Source organism: Anopheles ziemanni, chromosome 3 (assembly GCF_943734765.1).
Source record: "Anopheles ziemanni chromosome 3, idAnoZiCoDA_A2_x.2, whole genome shotgun sequence".
In the NCBI taxonomy this organism is placed as follows: domain Eukaryota; kingdom Metazoa; phylum Arthropoda; class Insecta; order Diptera; family Culicidae; genus Anopheles; species Anopheles ziemanni.
The window spans coordinates 84,146,636-84,169,817 of record NC_080706.1 but is presented as its reverse complement, the minus strand read 5'-3'; the positions used below and the strand labels follow the sequence as shown (position 1 = coordinate 84,169,817).

Below are 23,182 nucleotides of genomic sequence, written 5' to 3'. Positions count from 1 at the left end.
CAGTCCACTCGTTGATCGTTTCGCCAGTCAGTGCCAGGGTGGCAGTGCGAGTACTCCGTGCGATAACCGTGCGGCTCGGGAGTCCGTGATACGGTGGATTTAATTAGTATCTTCAGCACTCCCTCGGAGTAAATATCCTCTCCCGTGGAGAGAACAGTGGTGCGGAACGTAGAACCGTCTATAGTTGGTGCAGCTAGGTGTAGTTTAAGAGTGAACCTCCTTAGTTTTAGATCCGCCTTACCCGCAACAGAACAGAACCCGCCCGGTTGCGCAATGGTACAGACGAAGGCAAACTGTCGGATCATCATCTACTCGTCGACACTGGTGCTGCTGGTGTTCCTGCAGCAAGTCTACACCTTCTGCCCCTCGATATGTACCTGCGAGGGCGACCCGAACGTGCGCACCTGGTGCATAGGGGTTGGGCTGGACGTCGTGCCGATCCAGCTCAACCCGGACGTGCGGTTCATCAACCTCACCGCGAATCAGATCACGCACGTGCACTTTACGCTCACTTTCTACTACAAACTCGAGGTGCTCGATCTGTCGATGAACCGGATCGAGGCGCTCGGTTCGCGGAACTTCGACACGCAGGCGAACCTTCGGACGCTCAACCTGAGCGAGAACGCTATCGCTACCATCCCGAAGGATGCCTTCCGGGGGCTGAAGCGGCTCCAAGTGCTCAAGCTCTGCCGTAATCGTATCGAGACGGTCAATGCGGCCGCCTTCCACGATCTACGTAATCTCATCGAGCTGGACCTGTCCGGAAATGCACTGACCAGCCTCGAGCCGGGCACTCTTCGACATCTCTACTCGCTCGAGGTGCTGTCGTTCCAGAACAACCAGCTGCTCGAGGTTCCGTACGAGCGTAACCTGGAGCATCTCGGCCGGCTACAGTTGCTTGACCTTTCGGTCAATCTGCTCAAGTACGTGGCGAACGATAGCTTCGTCGGGTTGCGCGAACTACGCACCCTCAAGCTCGGTGGAAACGTGCTAAACGAGCTGGATTTCGGCGCATTTCACGGTCTCAATGGACTGCGGGCGCTCGATATCGTAGACAATAATCTAACTGTAAGTATAAATTCGACAAATTTCAATTAACCATACCAACTTTAAAATGCGTAGCAGAGAAAGCCATAACCTACAAGTAAACTTCGTAATGTTCATCAATGCTAATGGGAAGTGACACAAATACTCTTTTATTATAGTTTAAACATCATGATCATCATGTTCGATCGTAAAAAGTGGTTAAGTCTATTTAAGCATGCTCATATTGAGGTTCATTTTCGAACGTCATCAAGAACCACTAAAATCATGCAATCGTTTTCTCATCATGGTTAATATTCTTGTAATGCTTATATAATTGTATTTTTTAAATAAATAACTAAATAAAAAAATAAATAAATAAATAAATAAATAATGAAATAAATAAATAAATAAATAAATAAATGAATAAATAAAAAATAATTGTATTTTATCAAAACATCAGTTCCTCTGAAACATTGGATTCCAATTTTGTAATTTTTATTTTTTGTTCAAATCATTATAGAGCGGGAAAATGATTCCAAATTCGCAGCGGGACATCAATAGTTCAACTCTTTCGAAACAAATTTTTTACAGGAAGATGCTCTATCTGCAGTTCGTTTCAACGACCAATCAAATAATATTTGTTCTTTTTTTAACTAAAATAGACTTTAGCTAAAAAATACTTTAGCTAAAATAGAGTTCTTCTGAAAAATACACTTACAATTTTGTAACATTAGTTTTATGAAGGTTATACCTATTAAGTAAAGCCTGAAAATGATTCTCAATCCACAATTTTCTTCTTGGCGTAACGACCTCTTGGTCATGCCTGCCCGTTAAGGGCTTACGTGACTTGTTTCCCTGTTGTACGTGGATAGTCAGTCCTCTCGTACAGGGGAGGGTCCGGTCTCGGTTGGGATTCGAACCCACGCCGTCGAAGTGGCGAGCCCCGACGCTCATGGGCCGATTTTCTAACCGGCGCTACCGCTCGGCTGTCGCGGACCCCCACAATATTGTAGCAATAATTACAATAGTTCAGTTCCTCTCCGAGACTCGTTGCGATCGGACGCACTTTTACCAAAACAGAGTGTTAAAAAAAAAGTGCAAAAGCAAGCCACATCATGGCTGCTTCGAGAAGCACCCTGCGGGTGGATTTCTCGAAGCTCCCCAAAAGGCCGTCCTTGATGGAGGCCACAACCCTCGCCATGACCAAGCTGGGTCTAAGCAGCTCTTCAATCGTTTCAATCCGGACGAAGCCGGCATCCCACTTCCTTCACATCCGAGTGAAGGACCAGAGCCTTGCTCTAAGAACCGTCGAGGAGAACGACGGCAAGCATTCTCTCGAATGCGACGGGAAGAAATTCCCGATTCCGATCGCAATGGTCGACAATTCCGTGGTCATCAAAATCCACGACCTGTCCGAGGACATCACGGACAGATGCATTACGGATTTCTTTGCTCGCTACGGAGAAGTCCGGTCAATCCGAGCCGGAGTATGGGCGAAGCCATACCCGTGTGCCGGAATCCCTGACGGATACCGCTACGTCACAGCGGTCTTGTCTAAGCCGGTGCCGTCATACGTCTCGATTGGAGGGGAAGAGACGCTGGTAACATACCGGGGACAGCAGCAAACGTGTCGAACATGCCGTCTTGCTGCACACCATGGGATGACCTGCACCCAAGGCAGGAAACTGGTGGCTCAGAAGACGAGCGTCAACGAGAGGCTGTCGTATGCCTCAGCGGTGCAGAATGGCACCGAAAACCATGCTCCAGCAACAGTCCCCCTGGCGAGCACACAAACCGTCCGTGCACCGACCGATCCGGTGAGCACACCGACCGTTCCGGCAAGCACAATGCTCATCCCATCGAGCACACCGATCATCCCGGCGCCCGCATCGACCGTCCCGGAGAGCGCACCGGCCGTCCGCGCACCGACAGTCCCGACGAGCACATCGACCGTCGCGGCGAGCACATCGACCGTCGCGGCGAGCGCACCGGCCGGTGCTTCGAGCCTGACAATAGGCGCACCAGCAACGATCATCCCGATGCAGGCCACTAGTGTTGCGGCTAGTACACGGACCGTCCCGGCAGTAGCATCATTCATCCGGGCAAGTGCGTTGACCGTACCGGCAGCTACGACCAGCACCAAGATGGACAACGCCGGACTTCAGGTGGACGCCGATGCCTCATCGACGTTCAAAGCCCCTCGTGTCCCTTCACCTTCCGCTACACCTTCATCCCTTTCCTGGCAAACAGTGGCAGGTAAGAGAAAGACGGACGAACAGACGGACAGCGACGTGTCGTGCAAGTCTGGGGAGGAACCGATCAAGCGTAAGCCAGGTCGTCCTCCCAAAAAGACCAATGCCACGGCAGCGAAACCGACTGGGGTAATGGAAGTGGACGCACAGTAGTTTGGTGGAAATGGATGAGTTGATGACATCAGTGACGATCGCATCGATAAACATCAATGCGATATCCAATTCCACCAAACTAGATGCACTACGAACTTTCATACGCACTCTTGACACAGACATAATCTTCCTACAAGAAGTTTCTGTCAAAGACTTAGTGCTCCCTGGGTACAATGTTGTAACAAACATTGACCACACAAGGAGAGGTACAGCGATCGCCTTGCGGGTGAACCTAAAATTTTCTCACGTCGAGCGTAGCTTGGACTCACGACTAATCTGCGTCCGGCTTGAGAATTCTTCCACGCTATGCAACATTTACGCTCCTTCGGGAAGTCAAAACAGAGCTGAGCGGGAACTCTTTTTCAACCGCTCGTTGGCGTACTACCTGCGGAATGCACCGGGACCGGTCATCCTTGCAGGGGATTTCAACTGCGTGCTGAAGTCCAAGGACGCCACGGGTATGGGGAATACGAGTCTCACTTTGCAAAACTTTGTTGACAGTATGCAGTTGTGTGACAGCTGGGAGGCTCTCAAAGGAAACTTTGTAGAGTTCTCTCACATCACACGTGGTTCGGGCTCTCGCATCGATCGCTGCTACGTCTCTAAGGACATGAAGGATCAACTGCGTGCAACAGACATGCACGTATTGTCTTTCTCGGACCATAAGGCGCTCACGGTGCGCATCTGCCTTCCAAACATACCTCGCATGCGGCAAAATGGATACTGGCAACTTCGGCCACATATCTTGACAGCCGAAAACATGGAGGAGTTTAGATGTAAGTGGAACTATTGGACAAAACAGCGAAGGAGCTTTGGCTCCTGGATGGAATGGTGGATTCATTTCGCCAAACCAAAAATAAAATCGTTCTTCCGATGGAAAACGAATGAAAAATACTCCATGTTCCGCTTGCAGCATAACATTCTCTATGCGAAGTTAGAGTCCTCATACGGTCGGTATCTTTCCAATCCGATCGAGTTGGTCAATATCAACCGTATAAAAGGAGAAATGCTACTCCTTCAGAGGCGTTTCTCCGAGGACTTTACAAGGATTAACGAAACAAGGGTGTGTGGGGAAAACCTCTCCACCTTTCAGCTTGAGAAACGAAGGCGGGAGCGCACCGTGATCACCAGACTTACGTGTGACAACAACGTTGTTTTGGACTCTCCAAAACAACTGGCAGACTATATACATACGTACTACAGGGAGTTATACACCGACGAGACAACAAACGTTGACGATACTTTTGCCTGTCATCGTGTAATCCCCGAAGATTGCGAAATCAACAACGATTGCATGGATGAGATCACCTACGGTGATGTCCTTCATGCAATTGAAAAATCGAAACCCCGAAAGTCTCCTGGGCCGGATGGAATTCCGATTGAATTTTATCAGCGAACGTTTGGGATAATTTGGAGAGAAATCATATTGATTCTCAACGATGCTCTCAACGGTCGTTTCCCGGCGGCCTTTGTCGATGGGGTCATAGTGCTTGCGAGGAAAAGGGGAGATGGGTGCACACTATCTTCGTACCGTCCGATCTCTCTGCTTAACACTGACTACAAGCTGCTTTCCAGAATTCTGAAGCAGCGGCTCGAGAAGATTATTGCTAGGTGGCAAATCATTTCACCGTCGCAGAAGTGTAGCAATAAACCCTGCAATATCTTCCAAGCTGTGCTCTCTGTTAAGGAGAGAATATTCGAACTCAAACGGAAGAAGAAGTGTGCAAAACTCGTCTCTTTCGATCTCTCGCAGGCGTTTGACCGTGTTGACAGGGGCTTCCTGTTTGGAACGATGGATTCGTTAGGGTTTAATCCCGCACTAGTGCGGCTTTTGAGGAAAATTGGTGAGCAATCTTCGTCCCGTGTCATTGTAAATGGATCCCTATCACCTGCCTTTCCCATCCAACGTTCCGTGCGACAAGGAGATCCCTTGTCAATGCACCTGTTCATCCTCTACCTTCACCCCCTCATCAATAGACTCGAAGATATATGCTGCGATCAGGACGACCTGATCAACGCGTATGCTGACGACGTCTCCGTGGTGAGTACTTCCCCTTCCACAATCGAGCGGGTGAGAGCAGCAATTGAGGCCTTTGGAGTCACTTCTGGAGCGAAGTTAAACGTCCTTAAAACCACGGCTCTGGACATCGGAATGGTGACAACCGAGAACAGAATCAACCTGCCATGGCTGCACACCGTAGAACGGCTCCGTTTACTTGGAATTCTGTTCTCTAACAGTATCCGGGAAACAGCGGGCCACAATTGGGATACTGTTATCAATCACTTTCGTCAGTTGGTATGGCTGCACAGGGTGAGAGATCTAAACCTGCTGCAAAAGGTAACGCTGCTCAACTCATTCTTGCTCCCTAAGCTATGGTTTGTTGCGTCAGTCTGTGGCCCTCGCGCAATGGACATAGCCAAGGTGACAAGTTTGATCGGGTCTCTCCTCTGGAACGGATCTGGGGGTATACGTGTCTCGCTCCAGCAGCTGGCCCTGCCACGAGACCGTGGTGGCTTAAACCTACACATCCCAGCCGTGATGACAGCAGCCCTACTCACAAACCGCTATGTTGCAGAACATCAGAGCCTCTCATTTGGAGCCCAACACATCTTGTGTGCGGGAAACCCCCCAGATATTACATTGATACCGTCTACGTATCCGTGCCTTCGCAGTGTTGTCCAGCAACTGGCGTACACTCCATGTACGGTAAAAACACAGCTATCCACCAAGGCCCTCCGCAGGTTGCAAGTGAACAGACTACCCCCAGCCAAGATTCAGTCCCATCCGAAGGCAACCTGGAAAAAGGTGTGGAACAACATCCACCGAAGCAAACTAACAGCGGAGCAAAGATCCACCTTATATTTGCTTGCGAATGGCAAGATCCCGCACGGAGAGCTGCTTATGCGTATGGGACGCACGCCTTCGGCTTCCTGCATGTTCTGTGTTGAGTGTGACACCCTGGAACACATGTTCACCTCCTGCACTCGCGTTATTGCCGCCTGGGACCTGCTGCAGCAGTGCATCAGGAATGAAGCTCCAGGGTGTCAGTCGTCCTTCGAGTGTCTCCGATTCCCAGTGCTTGGGAATATAAGCATTGCGCAGCGGAAGGTTGTCCTTCGTTTGTTTGCAAACTACATCATCCACATCATTGGAAACAATGATGCTGCGATCGATGTAAATGTCCTTAAGTGTGCACTGTATTTGTGATTATAGAGTATAAGAAAGTTTTGTTTGTACACCTTATCTATTTATAAAATAAATAGTTTATATTTTACAAAAAAAAAAAGCATGCTCATATTGAGGTTCATTTTCGAACGTCATCAAGAACCACTAAAATCATGCAATCGTTTTCTCATCATGGTTAATATTCTTGTAATGCTTATATAATTGTATTTTTTAAATAAATAAATAAATAAATAAATAAATAAATAAATAAATAAGTAAATAAATAAATAAATAAATAAATAAATAAATAAATAAATAATGAAATAAATAAATAAATAAATAAATGAATAAATAACAAATAAAAAATAATTGTATTTTATCAAAACATCAGTTCCTCTGAAACATTGGATTCCAATTTTGTAATTTTTATTTTTTATGATTCCAAATTCGCAGCGGGACATCAATAGTTCAACTCTTTCGAAACAAATTTTTTACAGGAAGATGCTCTATCTGCAGTTCGTTTCAACGACCAATCAAATAATATTTGTTCTTTTTTTAAATAAAATAGACTTTAGCTAAAAAATACTTTAGCTAAAATAGAGTTCTTCTGAAAAATACACTTACAATTTTGTAACATTAGTTTTATGAAGGTTATACCTATTAAGTAAAGCCTGAAAATGATTCTCAATCCACAATATTGTAGCAATAATTACAATAGTTACAATTTAACTAATTTTTTATAAGAATAATAGGAGTAAACTTTAAATTGAGTTCTTCTGAGCAATACACTTACAATTTTGTAACTTAAGTTTTTTTAAAGGTAATACTTATCATGCAAAGCTAAGTATGATTCTCAATTTGAAATGATCTAACCGCTTAGGAAACTAATAGTTCACCGCTTTGGAAACTCATTTTTTAATAGAAATTACCTCTGTCGTTATGACAAACATTTATATATTTTTTGTTCCTTTTTGAAATAAAGTAGAAGTGAAAAATAAAGATATATAATTTATTCTTTGCAGATTTGAATTAAATTTATATAACATCTTACCAGATCATACAACTCAATGGTGAAAAGTAAAATTAAGTCCAAAACTAATTTTCCAGTGGACATGATTGTATTCACTTCACCGAAAATAAAGATTGCACTTTGAGAGGGAAGAGCTCTTCGCATCCCCAGACAAAAACCATCGTGTCCGATGGCAGCCTAAATAAATAACACCTTCCTAAGGCTCCCCATAATCTCCCCGAAGCGCTACTACTTTGTGCAATTGCTTTCATTGTATCGAACGAGCAGCCATTAAGCACAGCGAACATCCTAAATCCGTGCCGGTACCACGTATGAAATGCTTCCCTTTCGTGCACTATCAAATGTGCCACATTATCGCTGGCTATTGAATACTTTACGCGGGCTAAAATCGCCAGCAAGTCAGCGCGTTCATCCGCACCGGCTCCATCCGGTGTTCCGGTGGCCCCGAAACTACGACCAATACCGCAGAGTTTCGGGGCGGGTCGCTAATCCGCCGCTCTGCCTGCCCGCCCGCCCATCCTTCGTCCTCTCCCATCCACCAAGTGCGTTAAACAAAGCGTCCGGCCGTGGCATTCGCACTCGCACATAAAATATGCAAACTCATACAATTTACATAAATCATTCTCGAATAATTACTCCGCACCGGGCCCGGTCAATGGCCGGAAGGCCCCGGATACATGCTCTGGAGTGCGGCCCGATCGTCAACGACGATGACGACGCCGACGGGGAGGATGATGAAAATGATGATGATGATGATGATGATGTTGCAAGCGAGCGAATCGAACCCTCGAAAAGCGCCCGGGAGTGCACTGCAAATTTGAATGGCCGGAACATAAAGCACCGGCACCGTGGATCGTGCCGGCCAAACATGCTGGCCCCCCGTGCAGCGCGCCGGGTATGGGCCACGGAACAGCGTCGTGCGAAACAGAAACAATACTACAAAACCGGTGACCGGGCCAAAGTCATATCGTGGCGCATCGACGGTGGTTATGTTGTGCCATCCATCCGCCGGCCACCGCCCCACCAGCACCTGCTGCGTATGCTGCATGTCGGGCACACGTCGTCTGGCGCGCCCGGCACGAGTCCCCGCTGGCTGAATGTTTAATTAATTAATAATTTATAGAATGAGTGATTTCACTCGCACGACTCGGTCCGGGGACATTCCGGGAACATCCGTACACACGCGTGCACACATTATTCCGATGGCTTTCACTGCTCGCCCGCTTACCCACCTTCCGACCTCTAGACACAGCCTCCGCCTCAGACCTCAATATCTGACCTCCGGTTTTCATTCACAGGTTGTGCCAACACTGCAATTATCAAAATTGTGTAATTTAACATATTTATCACTGAGTGGAAACTACTTCGAGGATCTGCCGGCGGTGGCGTTTCTGAACCTGTTCCAGCTGCAGCAGCTCCATCTGGACCGGTTGGATCAGTTGGCATGGATCGATGCGAGGTAAGTGCCTTCCAACTTCTCCACCGAACTACGCGCCAGGAGTCGATACAGTCCCAACCCGGTCGGGGCTCGTCGCGGCATTGCCTGGCGCTCGAAACGATTGCGGCGAATGAAGATGTAACGTTTGTTCTGGTTGAATTTTAATTACATTCCCCATGCCACAAATACACACGATGAGGATCCTGAGCCGGTGGAGGATCTTTGTCAACGTGCCTAAAGCTGGCAATGGGTAGTCCTATCCACGCCAGAGTCCGATTGTTGTACGAGTGGCCCGAGGGGAGCTTTAGGGTCACATTATCATGACCGCAACAGCCGGGTTTTTCCCGCAAAGCCTCCGGCTGGTGCTCGTAGCCCCCGTCGGCAACACCTCCCTCCCCGATACAGGCCAGTCCATCGCCTGCGGTTCCCGGGTGGTTCTCTTTTCGTGACGGCGCGACACCGGTAGACACCCCCAACGCAATTACCTTCGCCGAACAGCCTCACAAAGTCACTTTCATTAAATTACAACTCCCTCCAGAGATCCTCCTAGGGCACGACGTTCGCTTGCTTCCCGTGTTTCACGCCGTATAAAAGAACAAAGACGTCGCCTCCATAAGGACGAGACGGGGACGATGACATACGCATACGCTAGCTCTGTTCCTTTTTTCGGCTTCTCGGCACGGCATGACCACGCCGACGGAGAAGATTTTAATCTGCCGCTGTCACCCGGTGACATTGATGAGTGAATGTTGCCTCGCAGCCCGCGGTAGCTAGGGCGTATCTATCGCTCGCGAACGACCACTTGTGCCTGCCCAAAATGGGGCATCCCCGAAAGAACGCACATTCTCACACACGCACACCACGAGCTGAATTGGACACGAATAGGGAATTACGGCGGGATCTGCGCACTGTCAGGAGAACTATGGCGATAACACAACTACGGTACAACGTCTCGACGTGACCACGGTTGTGGGGCGAATGAGTACTTGAACGCAAGCGACACAGCGTACGAAGACTGAAGGCGTTTTGAAGGCTAGCCTTATCGACGCTTCTGTGCGACGGCAACACTTCCGTTCGTGCTTCGCCACTGGTTTGGTATGTTTTTATTCCACCAACACTGTACTCCAGTCCATTTGCTTTTGATTCTTGCCCGAAAGCTTTTTAGGGGTAATTTTGACCCCTATTTTTAAAATGCTATAACTTCACTATTTTTGAAGATTTTTCTATTTTGTAAATTCGTATCATGTAAATTCAGAAAAAATGCACTGTAATGCTTATGTATTAAGCCACCTTTAAAATACAATTTTATATTTTTAATATTACAAATGACACCAGTAATTGAACTTAAAGATGTGAATTTTGAAATTTTTCATAAGTTGTTTCCGTTCCGTGTTTTGTTCAGTTATTCCGTACGCGAGAATCATTTGTAAGTGCAGAAATATGTATGTTAGTATATCAACATACTAACTTTTCCTGCGCACGCTTTTTTCTGCATTTACATTACCGATTTGGAATAAATAAAAACTGAAAAAAAAAAACAAATTTCGTCCATTTGTACTTTACACTGAGCTAGCGGAATGATGAAAAAATGCATCGAAAAACCAAAAACGACAAAAAATAGTCAACAAATAAACTAAAAAGTAACGATTTACGGACTTGAAAAATCTGCAAAAATTGTGAAGTTGTAGTGTTTTAAAAATAGGGGTCAAAATGACCCCTAGAAAGCATTCTAGTGATAGTTAAGTTGGTTCGCGGAACTGATAAAACAGAATAATCTGAAATTTTTGTTTTAGATGTAGTTTTGAATTTTATTAAAAGCCTTATTTTTTGTATAAATATTCAGTCGTTCTTGAGATATTAAACTCGGGGTCAAAATGACCGCTATTTGTATTTTAGTGTTAACAAGCATGGGAGGACCAATTTTCGGTTACGCTTGTTCCTAAAACCCATTCTTAAAACATTCCAGTTTCAGATCCAATCACATCAATATTTATCAAAGCAATACTTCCTTGAGAGATCCTTCTTTACTTTACCCCCAAAGCATGGATACGTTTTTCCCTGTAAGCCTTTGCCCAAAACACGGATTCGTATTTGGTTAATCCTTCTGCCCATGTACGCTGTCTGTTACCACCCTCAGGCGTTAAAATTGCCCACATTGTTCGAGCCCAGCTGCATTACATTGCATTGGTGCCGTTGGGGCAGACTGATTCGGATGTCTCGCCAGATCCATCGCCCTCCGCCTCTTTGGTATTCATGCAGTCAGGCTTAACGGTGACACGTTCGGATAAAATCAGACGGATAGTCCGGGCGGAAAATTCGTACCAGCTGTGGCCAGCAGCAGCGATGGCTAGACAACGGATGAACATGTCCGAGTAGCTAATGAAAGGCAATCGGATGATTTTAACCCCCACCGGGACGAGCAACGGTTTTCAAAATAGATACAGTTTTTTCATGTAATCATTTATCTCTTTTTCAAGTAGTCTTTTTACATAGCCAGCAGCTAAATAAGACTCCGTAACTGTAATACATCTGTTTCAAATGTCTGAAATTAAGACCTACCCTCTAAACAGTGCGAAAAACACTGAATTCTAATCAATCAATTTACGAAAATCCAAGTCCAATTTTTCTCAAAACTCCTTGTAGCTATTAGAAGTAGTGATCGATAGATATTTTCTTCGATTCAGAAGATCCAGTTCTTGTACGATTGGGTACGATTTAATCAACTAGACTCACATATAACCATACCTAACTATGTTTTCCACTAATAGGAACATGAAAATACAGTTAACTGTCCGTTTGTTGGTCTGATGGAAATTCCATCTGTCGAACCTCAATCATTTAGAAGTTTCTTCAAACTCTTCAAATGAAAGGAAAGTTGTGCAAATACAACATGGACGCTATTCCTCAGTTGGGCATAAAATATTACATTCCTTTTAGTTGATAAAGCCATCGCGAAATGGATTTCCCCATCGTTTCGCGTAGAAACGCCAAACCAGAACCGTCATACATCTTCATTTGTGTCGGGTCGTGTACACGATGACCCCATTTTCGGGACACCAGTCCTATGCCAGTTGCCGGCGATGTCCGGGAAAAGCATAAATCACCTGTCTCCGCACCGACCTCCAGCTTACGCCGCTCCCTTTCTATTCTTCCCTCCCTAGGGCGTTCGCGGACAATACGAACCTGCGGATTCTCACCCTGGACGATAATCCATCATTTACGAGCTTACCGCTGCGGCTGTTCCACAGCAACCCGAACCTGGTCGAGATTTCGATGCGCCGCAACGCGCTGATCCGCCTGGACGCGATCCACTTCCCGCTCGACCGGTTGCACCGCCTGGAGCTGGCCGGCAACCCGCTCGTCTGCAACTGCTCGCTGCTGTGGCTCTGGCGGCTTACGACCGGCTACGGGCTGCACGAGTCCTCCGACTTCCGGTTGATCGTGCCAGCGGCGGCGGCTGCCGCGGCTCTCATCACCTCGGCCCAGCCCCCCGAGCCGGAGAGTGAGCCGCTCCCGGCGGCGCCCCGGGGCCTACGGATCGATCGGGACGAGATCGGGTGCGACCGGTACGAGGACGGGCGGAGGACGAGGCACCTGCTGCGGGCCATGACCGAGAGCGACATCGACTGCCCGACGCACCTGGTCACCGTCATCAGTGCCGTCCTCAGCGTCCTGCTCGTCCTGGCGACGGGCGCGAGCGTGCTGTACGTGTTGCGGGCTTCGAGGCGCCGCAAACAGCTGCTCGCCGACGACGATGACCCGCGGCGTAAGGCGGGCGTCACCGAGCTGATCGTGCCGCACCCGCAGAAGGTGGACCGGCTCGAGCTGGAACGTTATCTCGCCCAGCAGCAGTCACTCGTCAACGAGTACCGAGCGTTGCGGGCGCCCTGGGAGTTACCGCTGCCGGTCAAGGAGGACCTCAAGTACGGCAGTGTCGCGGCGACCGGCCGGGAGCTGGCGACAGGCACCGGTCCTCCTCCTGCCCCCACCGACCACTACGAAACGCTCGACTTCTATCAGCAACAACACCAAAACCAACAGCAACAGCAGCAGCAGCAACATCAGCAGAAGCGAACACTCTCCCGTCCACACATCGTTTTCGTATGACTCTAGACCGGCCGACGTCACCGCAGTTACTGCACGGGCCGACGGAGCACTAGTAGCGTTACGCCGCTGCTGGAATTCGAAAGCGCCGTCTAATATCCTGCGAACCGGTAAGTTCCCCACATTCCATAGCAGCTTCGCCGAAAGCAAATGCATGCCACGCTTCGATGGTGCGATAGGCATTTTGATGGGTTGATGAGCTACACCTCAGGAAGCGTAATGACAAACGCTTCCGGAAATCGGGAGGACTGAAGCAAGCGAAACAGATGTTTACAATTAGTTGAATTTGTATTTCTCCTTGGATTACAAGTATCCTTGCACAGGATTTATCGAGCAAAGCAAAAGCGAATACTACAAAATGAATTTCATAGTATTGTTTTTCAAAAATATTGTATCTTTTGCGCATTGTAACGAACGGTATTTTTGTCCAAAAATGATAAAACGATTCCCAATTTATTTTCTTCATTTTAAGCTATCTGAATTATTTTTCTCTTCTGCTATTTAGAGAATACCGCCATTTCTTTAGAGCAATTCTCTAAAAAATTGACTTTAGTGGGTAGGGCAGGGAAATTTGACGATTTGAAAAATCATTATGAGAAAAAGTACAATCATATCATGTTAGTTCATTTTTTTTCTATTGAAATCTACAAAATTATTGTTTATGCCATGTTCAAATCGACATTGAGTGACCTTCATAAATAAGACATGCTTCGACCTTTTTTAAAATTTTACTGCAATCTTCCTAGCATATCCAAAGGATTGTTATCGACATTTGTACTTCTTTTCGACATAAAGTCTTTTGTTTTCGTAAAAACTGTATTCACCTTGTTGATTTGCTTATGGCGTAGCTTGTGTTGCTTTCCAGCTCATTCAGGGTACGAAATTTGTCTTTTGGATAGATTTGGGAAACCCACATTGAAAAGTCACAGGAAACTTAATTGAAAAAACACGCTTTCCAGAGCACATCACCCTTCAACGAAAATAAGCACTCGTGTAAAAAAAGGCTTTAAAGCCGGCATTACGGCGAACGTCCACTCCCCTCATGTCGAACGCTTGCTGACATGTGTCATGTCTGACAGCTAAAAATATTGGAAACTATTCTTTCAAATAGGTATATTACCATCTCATATAGACTACGTTTCGCAAATTGGAGACTGTTTAAAATTGTCAAGTCTGCCTGCTCTACCCTGTATAATGTTTACACTGTTACTGATCTGTTACTATCGCCTTAAATTCCGTTTCACATTGCCCCACATCTTCTCGCATATGTTTCAGGCGAATAAATTATCTATTTACCAAGTGTTCCTATTCTCCCATCGTGACAATGAATTCGCTATTGTCACATACTTATTTACCTTCTTAAAGCTCGCCGACCTTCGAGTGACCGACGCGGAGAATGAATAGCATATTTGCACTTAACGGAAAATCTTCGTCCCAAACATATTGCGCTCCTTTTTGAGTTATTGGGACCGACCAAAAGCCAGGAGCTTTTCCCCTCTCTCCGCCCCGGCCCTGTCCCCACCTTCACCTAGGCGACTTAATAAGTAGCGGTACAATGCCATCTTACCGGGATGGTGCGTTTGGCGATAAATCTTTCCACAAATGGACGGTGTTGCTCCGGACCACGCTCATGCCTACCGTCAGGACTATGTCCATTACGGTTCAGATCACGGCTCTCGAGGTGGCGGTCGTTCCGGCGTTTGGGACGTGCCCTCACATCTTGATAAATATGTAACGACTCAGAATGTATCTTTTATTTGCTCGCTTTCATTTCACTGTCACCGCCACCGGTACCGTTTCCCTCGACCTCGGGCCACCTGTAGGCCACACCTGAACCTACAGTGTATGGGAGTATGGAACCCACAACAACAAAAAACCGAATCTTTCAGCATCAGAAAAATAGAAACCGACTGATCCAAGGTGAGGATTATTATACGGCGTCGGTGCGTTCTTTATTATGAACTACCGTGCGCGCAGGAAATGAAAGAAAACGGAAATTTGTTCCCCCTCCAACGCAACCCAACCTCCCTTTGCCTTGATCCCTTTTCCTTCAGCGACGTGATAGAGATTGAATACACATTTACTTTTTATCAAAAAAGAAAACCACCGGGGAGTAGTCTTACCTTCTACATCGGCCCCGGCATGAAGGAAAACCATCACTAACAAAGGCCTTAGGAAGATTTTTCCGGTTTTTACTAGTGAATTGACAATCATTTCTTTCCTTTTGCGAGCAGAACGTACACTGTTGGTGTTGCTTCCGGATTTGCAGGATTTAAGTCGGGTTTCTTTTTCTTCTTTTGATTTTCGAACTCTGTCAAATACAGCACTCGGTGTGCTCGGAAGAAACTAAACCACAATCGAGTTTTTTGCCGAAAAAATATAAGGATACAGGAAAATGAACAAGCTTGATGAATCCTAGGGCTGAGACTGAGGGCTTATTTGAATGGAAAGTAATTTCAACAGATGTTAACCCAAGGGCAAATGTTGGTTTCTTCTCCTGGTTTCCTGTCGGTATGAAAAAGTTCCGGTTTTTTGCTTTGAGGATGGTAGTTTGTTGTAGGTTAGGAAAATACAGTTCTTTTGGAATTTAAATCAACCTTTTGGATGACTGGGGAACTGTGAAATGGATTACGAGAATAACTATATTTTTCGTTACTTTTAGAAGATGAATGTAAAATTATAGGACAAAATTAGTGAAGACTCCTTTCTAACAGTAATTTACAAACCAAACAAAACAGGGTAGGAAAAAAATCTTCTTAACGAAACGACGCAAATCATCGCAATCACATCAATTGAGGCGAATGAATATCCGACAGCACATTTCTTCGCAGAAGTTGCTCAACGTAACGTAAAATACTCTATCGTCGGATTGTTGCTCAAATTAGTATCGCTCTAATTCAATAACACATCATCGCCAGCCGACCAAATCGATCTTCGATTCCCCTCGCAGTCTCTCGACCTAAATGCTTTCGTTCACATCCAACCACACGTCCGTCTTTTTTTCTCTTGCCACTTCCGGTTTGCCAATTTTCCGTGGGTGTAGTTTTTTCCTTCTCAAGCCGAAAGCAAAGCGGCACAAATTGTGCCAAATGTGATCGCATTCGAATGCTCATTAGAGTGGGATAAACGGAAAACAACCGACCATTCCAGGAACTGCTGTATCCGGTTTTATCGTACACTTCCGCAGATCCTCAATCCATCCACCCACCCACACATACACACATGATGGTGTCGCCGTGGAAACGGAAGCCAATCGATAGGCCACGTGTCCCACATCCAGGGGGCCCTGGTTTGTGCGAATTCGCCCGACCAAGTGAACCTAGTGAATCGATTTGGCATTCGAATGTCTCGTTTTGCCTTTGTTTCAACGCGTAGCCTAAATTTACCGCACCTTTTTTTCCCGGCTCGATCGCCCGTTACATTCGTCCATTCCACGAGACGGACCATTTTTATATCGTTTGTCTTCGTTCTGGCGCTGGGGCATCCGCACAGCCGCGATCCATTTTGGACGGGCCCGAAACCGGACTCAACCTGGTCCCGGGGAAAAGACATCGTCTGAATTATTTATCATCTGCCGTTCGATTTTTGCCTTCTGCCGCTGATGAGCCTACAGATCTCGACTTTGTTGTTTTCCAATACGCTTTTCCCTTTTTTCCTCCCTTCGGAAAACCTTTCTCGTTTCTTTGCGAGCGAAAAACCAAAAACCCCACATAGGTCCTTGCTCTATTGATGATGCTGCGACGAATGAGATGTGGCAAAAACTCATCCTTTCGTTCGTTTCGAGGAAAATGACCAAAGCGCCATTTCGATGCCCGATGCCCATTTCCTGTCAATCGTCAATGGAACGGTAACCAAACCGCTGGAAACGTCTCGAGCTGGCGTAAAAGAAAACAAACAAAAAACCTCCGGAACCAACCCGTCAAAGAGAATGAGCGATGCTGAGTAAGGGAATTGCTTGTGCGTCTGCTGTTTCCGGCAGCGAAAGGGCATCCGTTAGCGCTAAGTAATGGTTTATGATACGGATCGCACCGTGGGTCATAAATTTTGGGATGTCCTGTGGAGGAATCAGACTGGATGGAGATTCTTTCTTTCTATGCGTTCAGCGCGTCGTACGCATTCATTTATCTTTCCGATAAAAGCGTTGCGACATCGTAAGAAAAACCAAGGATATTGAAATATCAGATGCACATGACGGATTGCTACATGAACAATTGAATGAGGCTGTTTATTTTAGAACGAAACTTACACAAAACGGAAATGTTTGATTTATGGTAAATTTGGTATTCATATCCACAAAAGATAAAAATATTTTTTAACAAATCGCTTACCGCAATAGGGCTAGTTTAACGAGTAGTAATTTAATTCATCACTGACAGTGCCATTTCTATGATGGTAGTTTTCTACCAATCAGCTCATGAAACTTGCCTTCTTAAGCACGACAAACTTTTCAATTTAATGCAACTTTAATGAGACATTGCCTCTTTCCAAAAAATCTGCCAAGCGGTAAAACGTTCTCTTGAACGGCAGAAAGTTATAAATAAAAGATCTATTTACTCTACTATTCGTATGTTTTTTTACACACACATGTTTTTTTACCAAACCAATTAGAAGACCTCGGACAAAAAACAAAACCCACCGCAAATGTTTCAATATTGACCGAACCTCCTTCGAGCCTTTGAGCTAAACCGGTCGGCTGTTTCAAACGATTTTGCAACGCTTTTTTCAATGGTACCGTTAGGTTTCATGTTTCACCAGAGATAGGGTTGGTATCCCGAACTTGTTTGCCGAAATGAACGGTTCGAAAGAATCGGGGACATTTCGGATCGGTACAAAGCAAGCAAACGTTGCTCTGGTACAAAATTCATTGCCAGCGTCGTTTTACGAAACGCTGATAACGAAGAACCCCCGCGGTGAGTTGAGGAAAATGGGTCTGAAAAGAAGGAAGGCGAGAGACGATTTGCCTTTTCCAACCACCGGCAATTCGGTTAAGGCCAAGTAGAGGAAAAAACAGTGAGGAAAACCGGGAGCAGCTGAAAAGCAGCCCGCCGCCTTTCTGTCTGCAGGAAATCAACAGCACCTGCACGCGAACTGAAAAGACATCGGCGAATGCTGATCGAGGGAAGGAGTGAGACAAAAGAGAGAAAAGAAACCCCCGGAAAACACAGCAGCACAGAGAAAATGATAATTTAATTTCGATTTAACATTTTCCCCCGCGGCGAACGTCCAGTGGAAAAATAAAAACACACAACCCGGAACAAGAAGCGAACGGATGCCAAGGACTCGGAAGGATTCCACACCCTTTCTCTCACTGTGTGTGTATGTGTGTACACCAGCTGTTACTGCAGTGTTTGGATCCGGTCCCATTTCGTGCTCCACGCCTTGCGTCCGTTGTGCTCAGCATCATCATCAGCATCCTTCACATAATCGTAGCTGGGAAATTGTTTCACAAACGAACCTAAACGATCCCGCCAAAGGGAAAGACTGCGGGACGCATCACTTTAATTTTTGCCGATGGTAAACCATTTTCTGCCAGCGGTTAAAGAAGATTGACAGACGACGACGAAACCGATAGGATAACACGGTGCATGCTGAAGCATGAAGAGAGAGGCAAAGGTTGTCTTATAATATTCATTAAATTTCCATCAGTTGTTGTTTCTTTAATATAGCATTCAAATTCCTTTGAACGGCAGCCAATTGCTGAAAAAGTCTGTGTAATCTCTAGTTGCAATATTCTACCTTTCAGAGGTATTTGCTCATCAACATCATCAACATTCGCTTTATCGCCCGTTCTATCCGTGCAAAAGAAAACACATTCAATATTTTTATTCCATATACCTGTGATATTAGCAATAATCTGTATTTAATGAAAATGTTTTCTCCACTTTTTTAATGTCTTTATCTGGTGCTGATCCATTGATGTTCGCCCTTCGTTCTACAACGTGCAGTTCTTTCTAGCCAGATGCTTTACAGCATGAAACAAACGAAAAAATAAATACCGGATACATGGTAAGTCTTTTCAGCGGCAAGCAAAAGGAAATGAAAACAGACTTCGTAAACACCGACTTCAGGCGAAGAAATGAAGGTACCGGAGCGAGTGAAAATATGCAAAAGAAGTCCCAACCAAAGATATACGTACAACAGGATTAAGCTTTTTGCACCGTACACTCCAAATGTCCATCAAAAGCGAAACGCGAAAAGTGAGGGTAGTTTTAAAATGCAAAAATTGTATGGCAAAAAAGTCTAACTGAACGAGAAATGGATTATCCTTGAATTTCGGAAGCAAGCAGTAAGGGCATGGTGTAAAGTGAGAGGACCCCCAAGGTGCGCGGCACCACCGGGCCCAAGATCGGGAGCGCAAATGAAGATTGAAGTGCGGTGACAGGTGACGTCAGAAAACGATGATGGCCGGTGACGTGGAAAGAGGAGAGAGTAAAAAATAGGGCTATGAAGAAGAATGACGGGATGAAAAAAAATGTGGAAGGTTTTGTAGACATGGATCAGCTACTAGAGACACCAGCCAAGCGTATGGTCAGGTTATGCATAAATTGTGTAAATTAAATCAACAGGCACAAGGTTCTGAAAAAGAGAAAAGTAATGGCATTCGTTAGGGGGGAAGAGGGGAAAAGAACGAGAAAACATTACATTAATGACAACCCAGCAAAGTAAACAGTCGAAACAGTGGATCTCTTGTGACATTATTTCAAAGCGTAACACTCCGAAAGCGCTGGAGAAGGTACAGTAAATATTTTGATAGGTCATTATGGAAAGTTTTCCTAAGCTGTAAAACCTTTTCCCCATGTTCCTGCAGATGGCGAGATAAAATCTACACATTTTTCAATCAGCACATGCAGCAACGTGATTTGTATACTTACGGCTAGATGTAACCCTATTGAGGGAGGAAGGGACGGTAAGGTTGTTTCGGTACCACAGCATATATGCCGAAATCATGTATTGCTATGCATGAAGGTAATGCATGAAATTGTAAATTGTTTCCCAGAGAAGCTTATTTATTTTGTATTCTAACAGTAACACACCCTAAGCTAAAAAAATCCAAACCCTTGCTACGTAAAACTTACAAAACAAAAAACGATAATGGAGCAGCTGAACAAAACAACAACCAAAAAAGATTAAAATATAGAAAACAAATGAAATCTTTAAAATTCTAGAATGAAGCGCTGATATGTATCGTGAGAATTGACAAAAAGCAATAAAAGTTATACAAAGCAAACAGGAGAATCTCGAAACGGTGACGGTGAGTGGAAAATGCGAAAATAAAAATATAAACCGACAAATGTATTATGTAGCATAGCAACACACGGAAAAGAAAATAATACACGCGTAAAAGGAAACCACAGCAAACAAAGTAACTGCAACAAATCTGAAGAAATGTTTATAAAAATATATATATAATCAAACCAAATCGGCACACAGAACCATAACAATGATCGTGAAATGTGCAAATCGTTGGAAGAATCGCACGAAAAAAAAACAGCTTAAGGCAGGTTGGTGCCAAAAACAGGCACAACATTCGAGGCCTGCTCTTAATTTGGATTCTCTGTTGTGTCACTTTTTTGTAAAAACAATCCTCACGGATCCCCTTCCCCAGATAGCTAACAATGCGTTGCGGTCACGCGTTGTAACGTCGCAAAAATGATTAGCTAATTTAATATTTTGATATATTATAAGAAAATTAAAAAGGAGCCTTCCGGTGAGTGCGTGAGGCTTGCCACTGAAGCGGTTCGAACGAAAACAAAACAACAACCAAACCAAACAAACCATGGTAAAAACACCAGATCTGTAAAGCGAAAGTAAGTTGCAAATAAACAGAATTGTATCGAATAATAAATTGATACACGTTGTTGTTTGAAGGCAGCAGCTGAAGAAACTTCCGAAAATTAAGTGCATGTTGATTTTTCAATCGAGCTGGGATTAACATTTCAACGTGCAAAAATCAAGCAATGTGAACAATATCACCCGATATCACGAATTTTTGTTTCGATTGTTTTATGGTTTTTCTTTGCTTTTACTGCATGGCATATATTTTCTTTTCCTGACGGCGCCATATGATCAGGGGGTGAGAATGCAAATTCCGAAATCATCACCATCGATACTCCGGTCCAGGATTTATTAGCTCATAAAATGGGGCGCTTAATCGCATTATGGTTGTTCATTCGGCCTTCGTACGGAAGTGCATCCCACATGTGCGCCAGGATGGACACTTTAGTACCATCGTTGGCAGCATTGTTGATTTCATTTATTTCATTTTATGTTATTCCTTTTTTTCTATCGAAAGCTTTCCTTTGTACCCATGCTGCAGCCAGATGAATGCATTCATTTCGAAATTGATTACAATTTATATTTACTGTTCAGTAGCTCTCACAAATATGGTTGTAATACCCCCCACATGGTAAGTCGTTTGAGCAAACGTGAAACAATAATGACAGTGAAAGAAAACGATTGGACGAGAAATCGTAAAAAAAATCTCCGCTCATTGAATTGAAATAATGCAAACGAACAAAGCCGATTGCAAGTAAGCATCGTGAGCCTTGCGAGTGATTCATCGATCATTAATATTGGAGCGCAAATGGGATTCCAGTGTGACATTTTTTTATGCTATAGGCTTGGATTACTCATTTCAGCAGGGGCAGGGATACTCCATTTGTTATCTTCATCCGTGTTTTTCAATTGGTGAGAATTCCATTATTTGATCAACACTAGAAATTCGATTAATTTTCGTAGTTTTACGTGCAGTTTAAATAGCAATTTTGTTCAGAATTTATAAACAATTCACATTCTTATTGCAATAGTGTCAATGAAGCAAAATAATTTGTTGAAGATGCATGTATATTTTTGTTGAGATAATATTTTTTGTATTTAATATAATATTTATATTTTTGTATAATATTTATATTTTTAAAAATTGAAGAAAATTAAAGCGAGAATCTTTAGCGTGGGAAAATAATTGAAAAAATCGTTTTTCATTCAATTTCTCGATCATTTTAGATCTATTTAAAACATCTAACATGTCAATGGCCTACTTTTGTTGGCGAATAAAATGAGGCCAAGATCTATTCCGGCGTAACATGTATAGGGCAGGTAAAACACTAAACTGCCTGCCTCATTTTATTGTCTAATTTCCCCGACCGGAACTGACTTTCACACAGCCTAAAGTTCGTACTAATTGCCTGTCCAATTTTCCGACACATTAATCCTGGATGAACAATTGCCCATACTTACGCATACACACAAACACCCACGGACATTCTGTTAATTAATGGTAACGATGGTGTTGCTACCTGGCACGGTAAAAACAATGATGAGGAGGAAAATTCGTTGAGGAAGTTTTCCTCAAAACCTCGTTAAAAAACACTCAAGAACATAATCGTATCGTATTTGAAAAGAGCAGTAAAATAGTCCAATAATGCACTTCTTCATTTCTGGAATGTAGAACAACGAATGCAGCAAATTACTAATTTCGTTAATATTGTTCATTTGATTTCAGAGAAGTACTGGGCGTCTCCATTTATTGGAAAATGTGTGCAAATGCGTGTAATGCATGAGATTCGAAAGAAGTCGCAAATCAAGATGAAATTTTGGGCTGGGTTTATTTTAAATCGTTTAGGAATGTTAGCTATACTTCGTTCGAGCAGCTGTTTACATCTTGATTTTTCACCTAGTAAACAGGTATGCATCCATTTCGTAATGAACCAAAACTAACCTGAATTAATGGTTTTCTATGAAAATTAATTCTACAAAATACATCAAAGCCAAAGATATCGATAGCAGGTGGGAAACAAAGCAGCTGCCTCCTCTTTCATCCATTCGACAGCACGATTCCTCGAGTATAAAAGATTGAAACATTACCGACTAGATAACGGGAACCGGTCGGTGCTGGACAAACGCTCCAGTGGAAGCTAATCACTCAATAGCCCGCTTGCCCCTGGACATCAGGAAATGTTTTCACCAGCTGTTGAAGCAACCTTCTGTTCCCACACGCTGCTCGGTTATCAATC

At 44.5% G+C, this 23,182-nt stretch overlaps 1 protein-coding gene across 1 annotated transcript; it reads left to right on the top strand.

Moving 5' to 3' along the window:
* Positions 1 to 273: 273 nt before the first annotated feature.
* On the top strand, positions 274 to 13,365 carry LOC131285665 (protein flightless-1-like). The gene is made up of 4 exons (XM_058314523.1): positions 274 to 1,068; positions 8,926 to 9,086; positions 12,227 to 13,105; positions 13,179 to 13,365. The coding sequence occupies exons 1-4, from the start codon at positions 274 to 276 to the stop codon at positions 13,363 to 13,365; spliced, it is 2,022 nt and encodes a 673-aa protein (XP_058170506.1).
* The last annotated feature ends 9,817 nt before the right edge of the window (positions 13,366 to 23,182 follow it).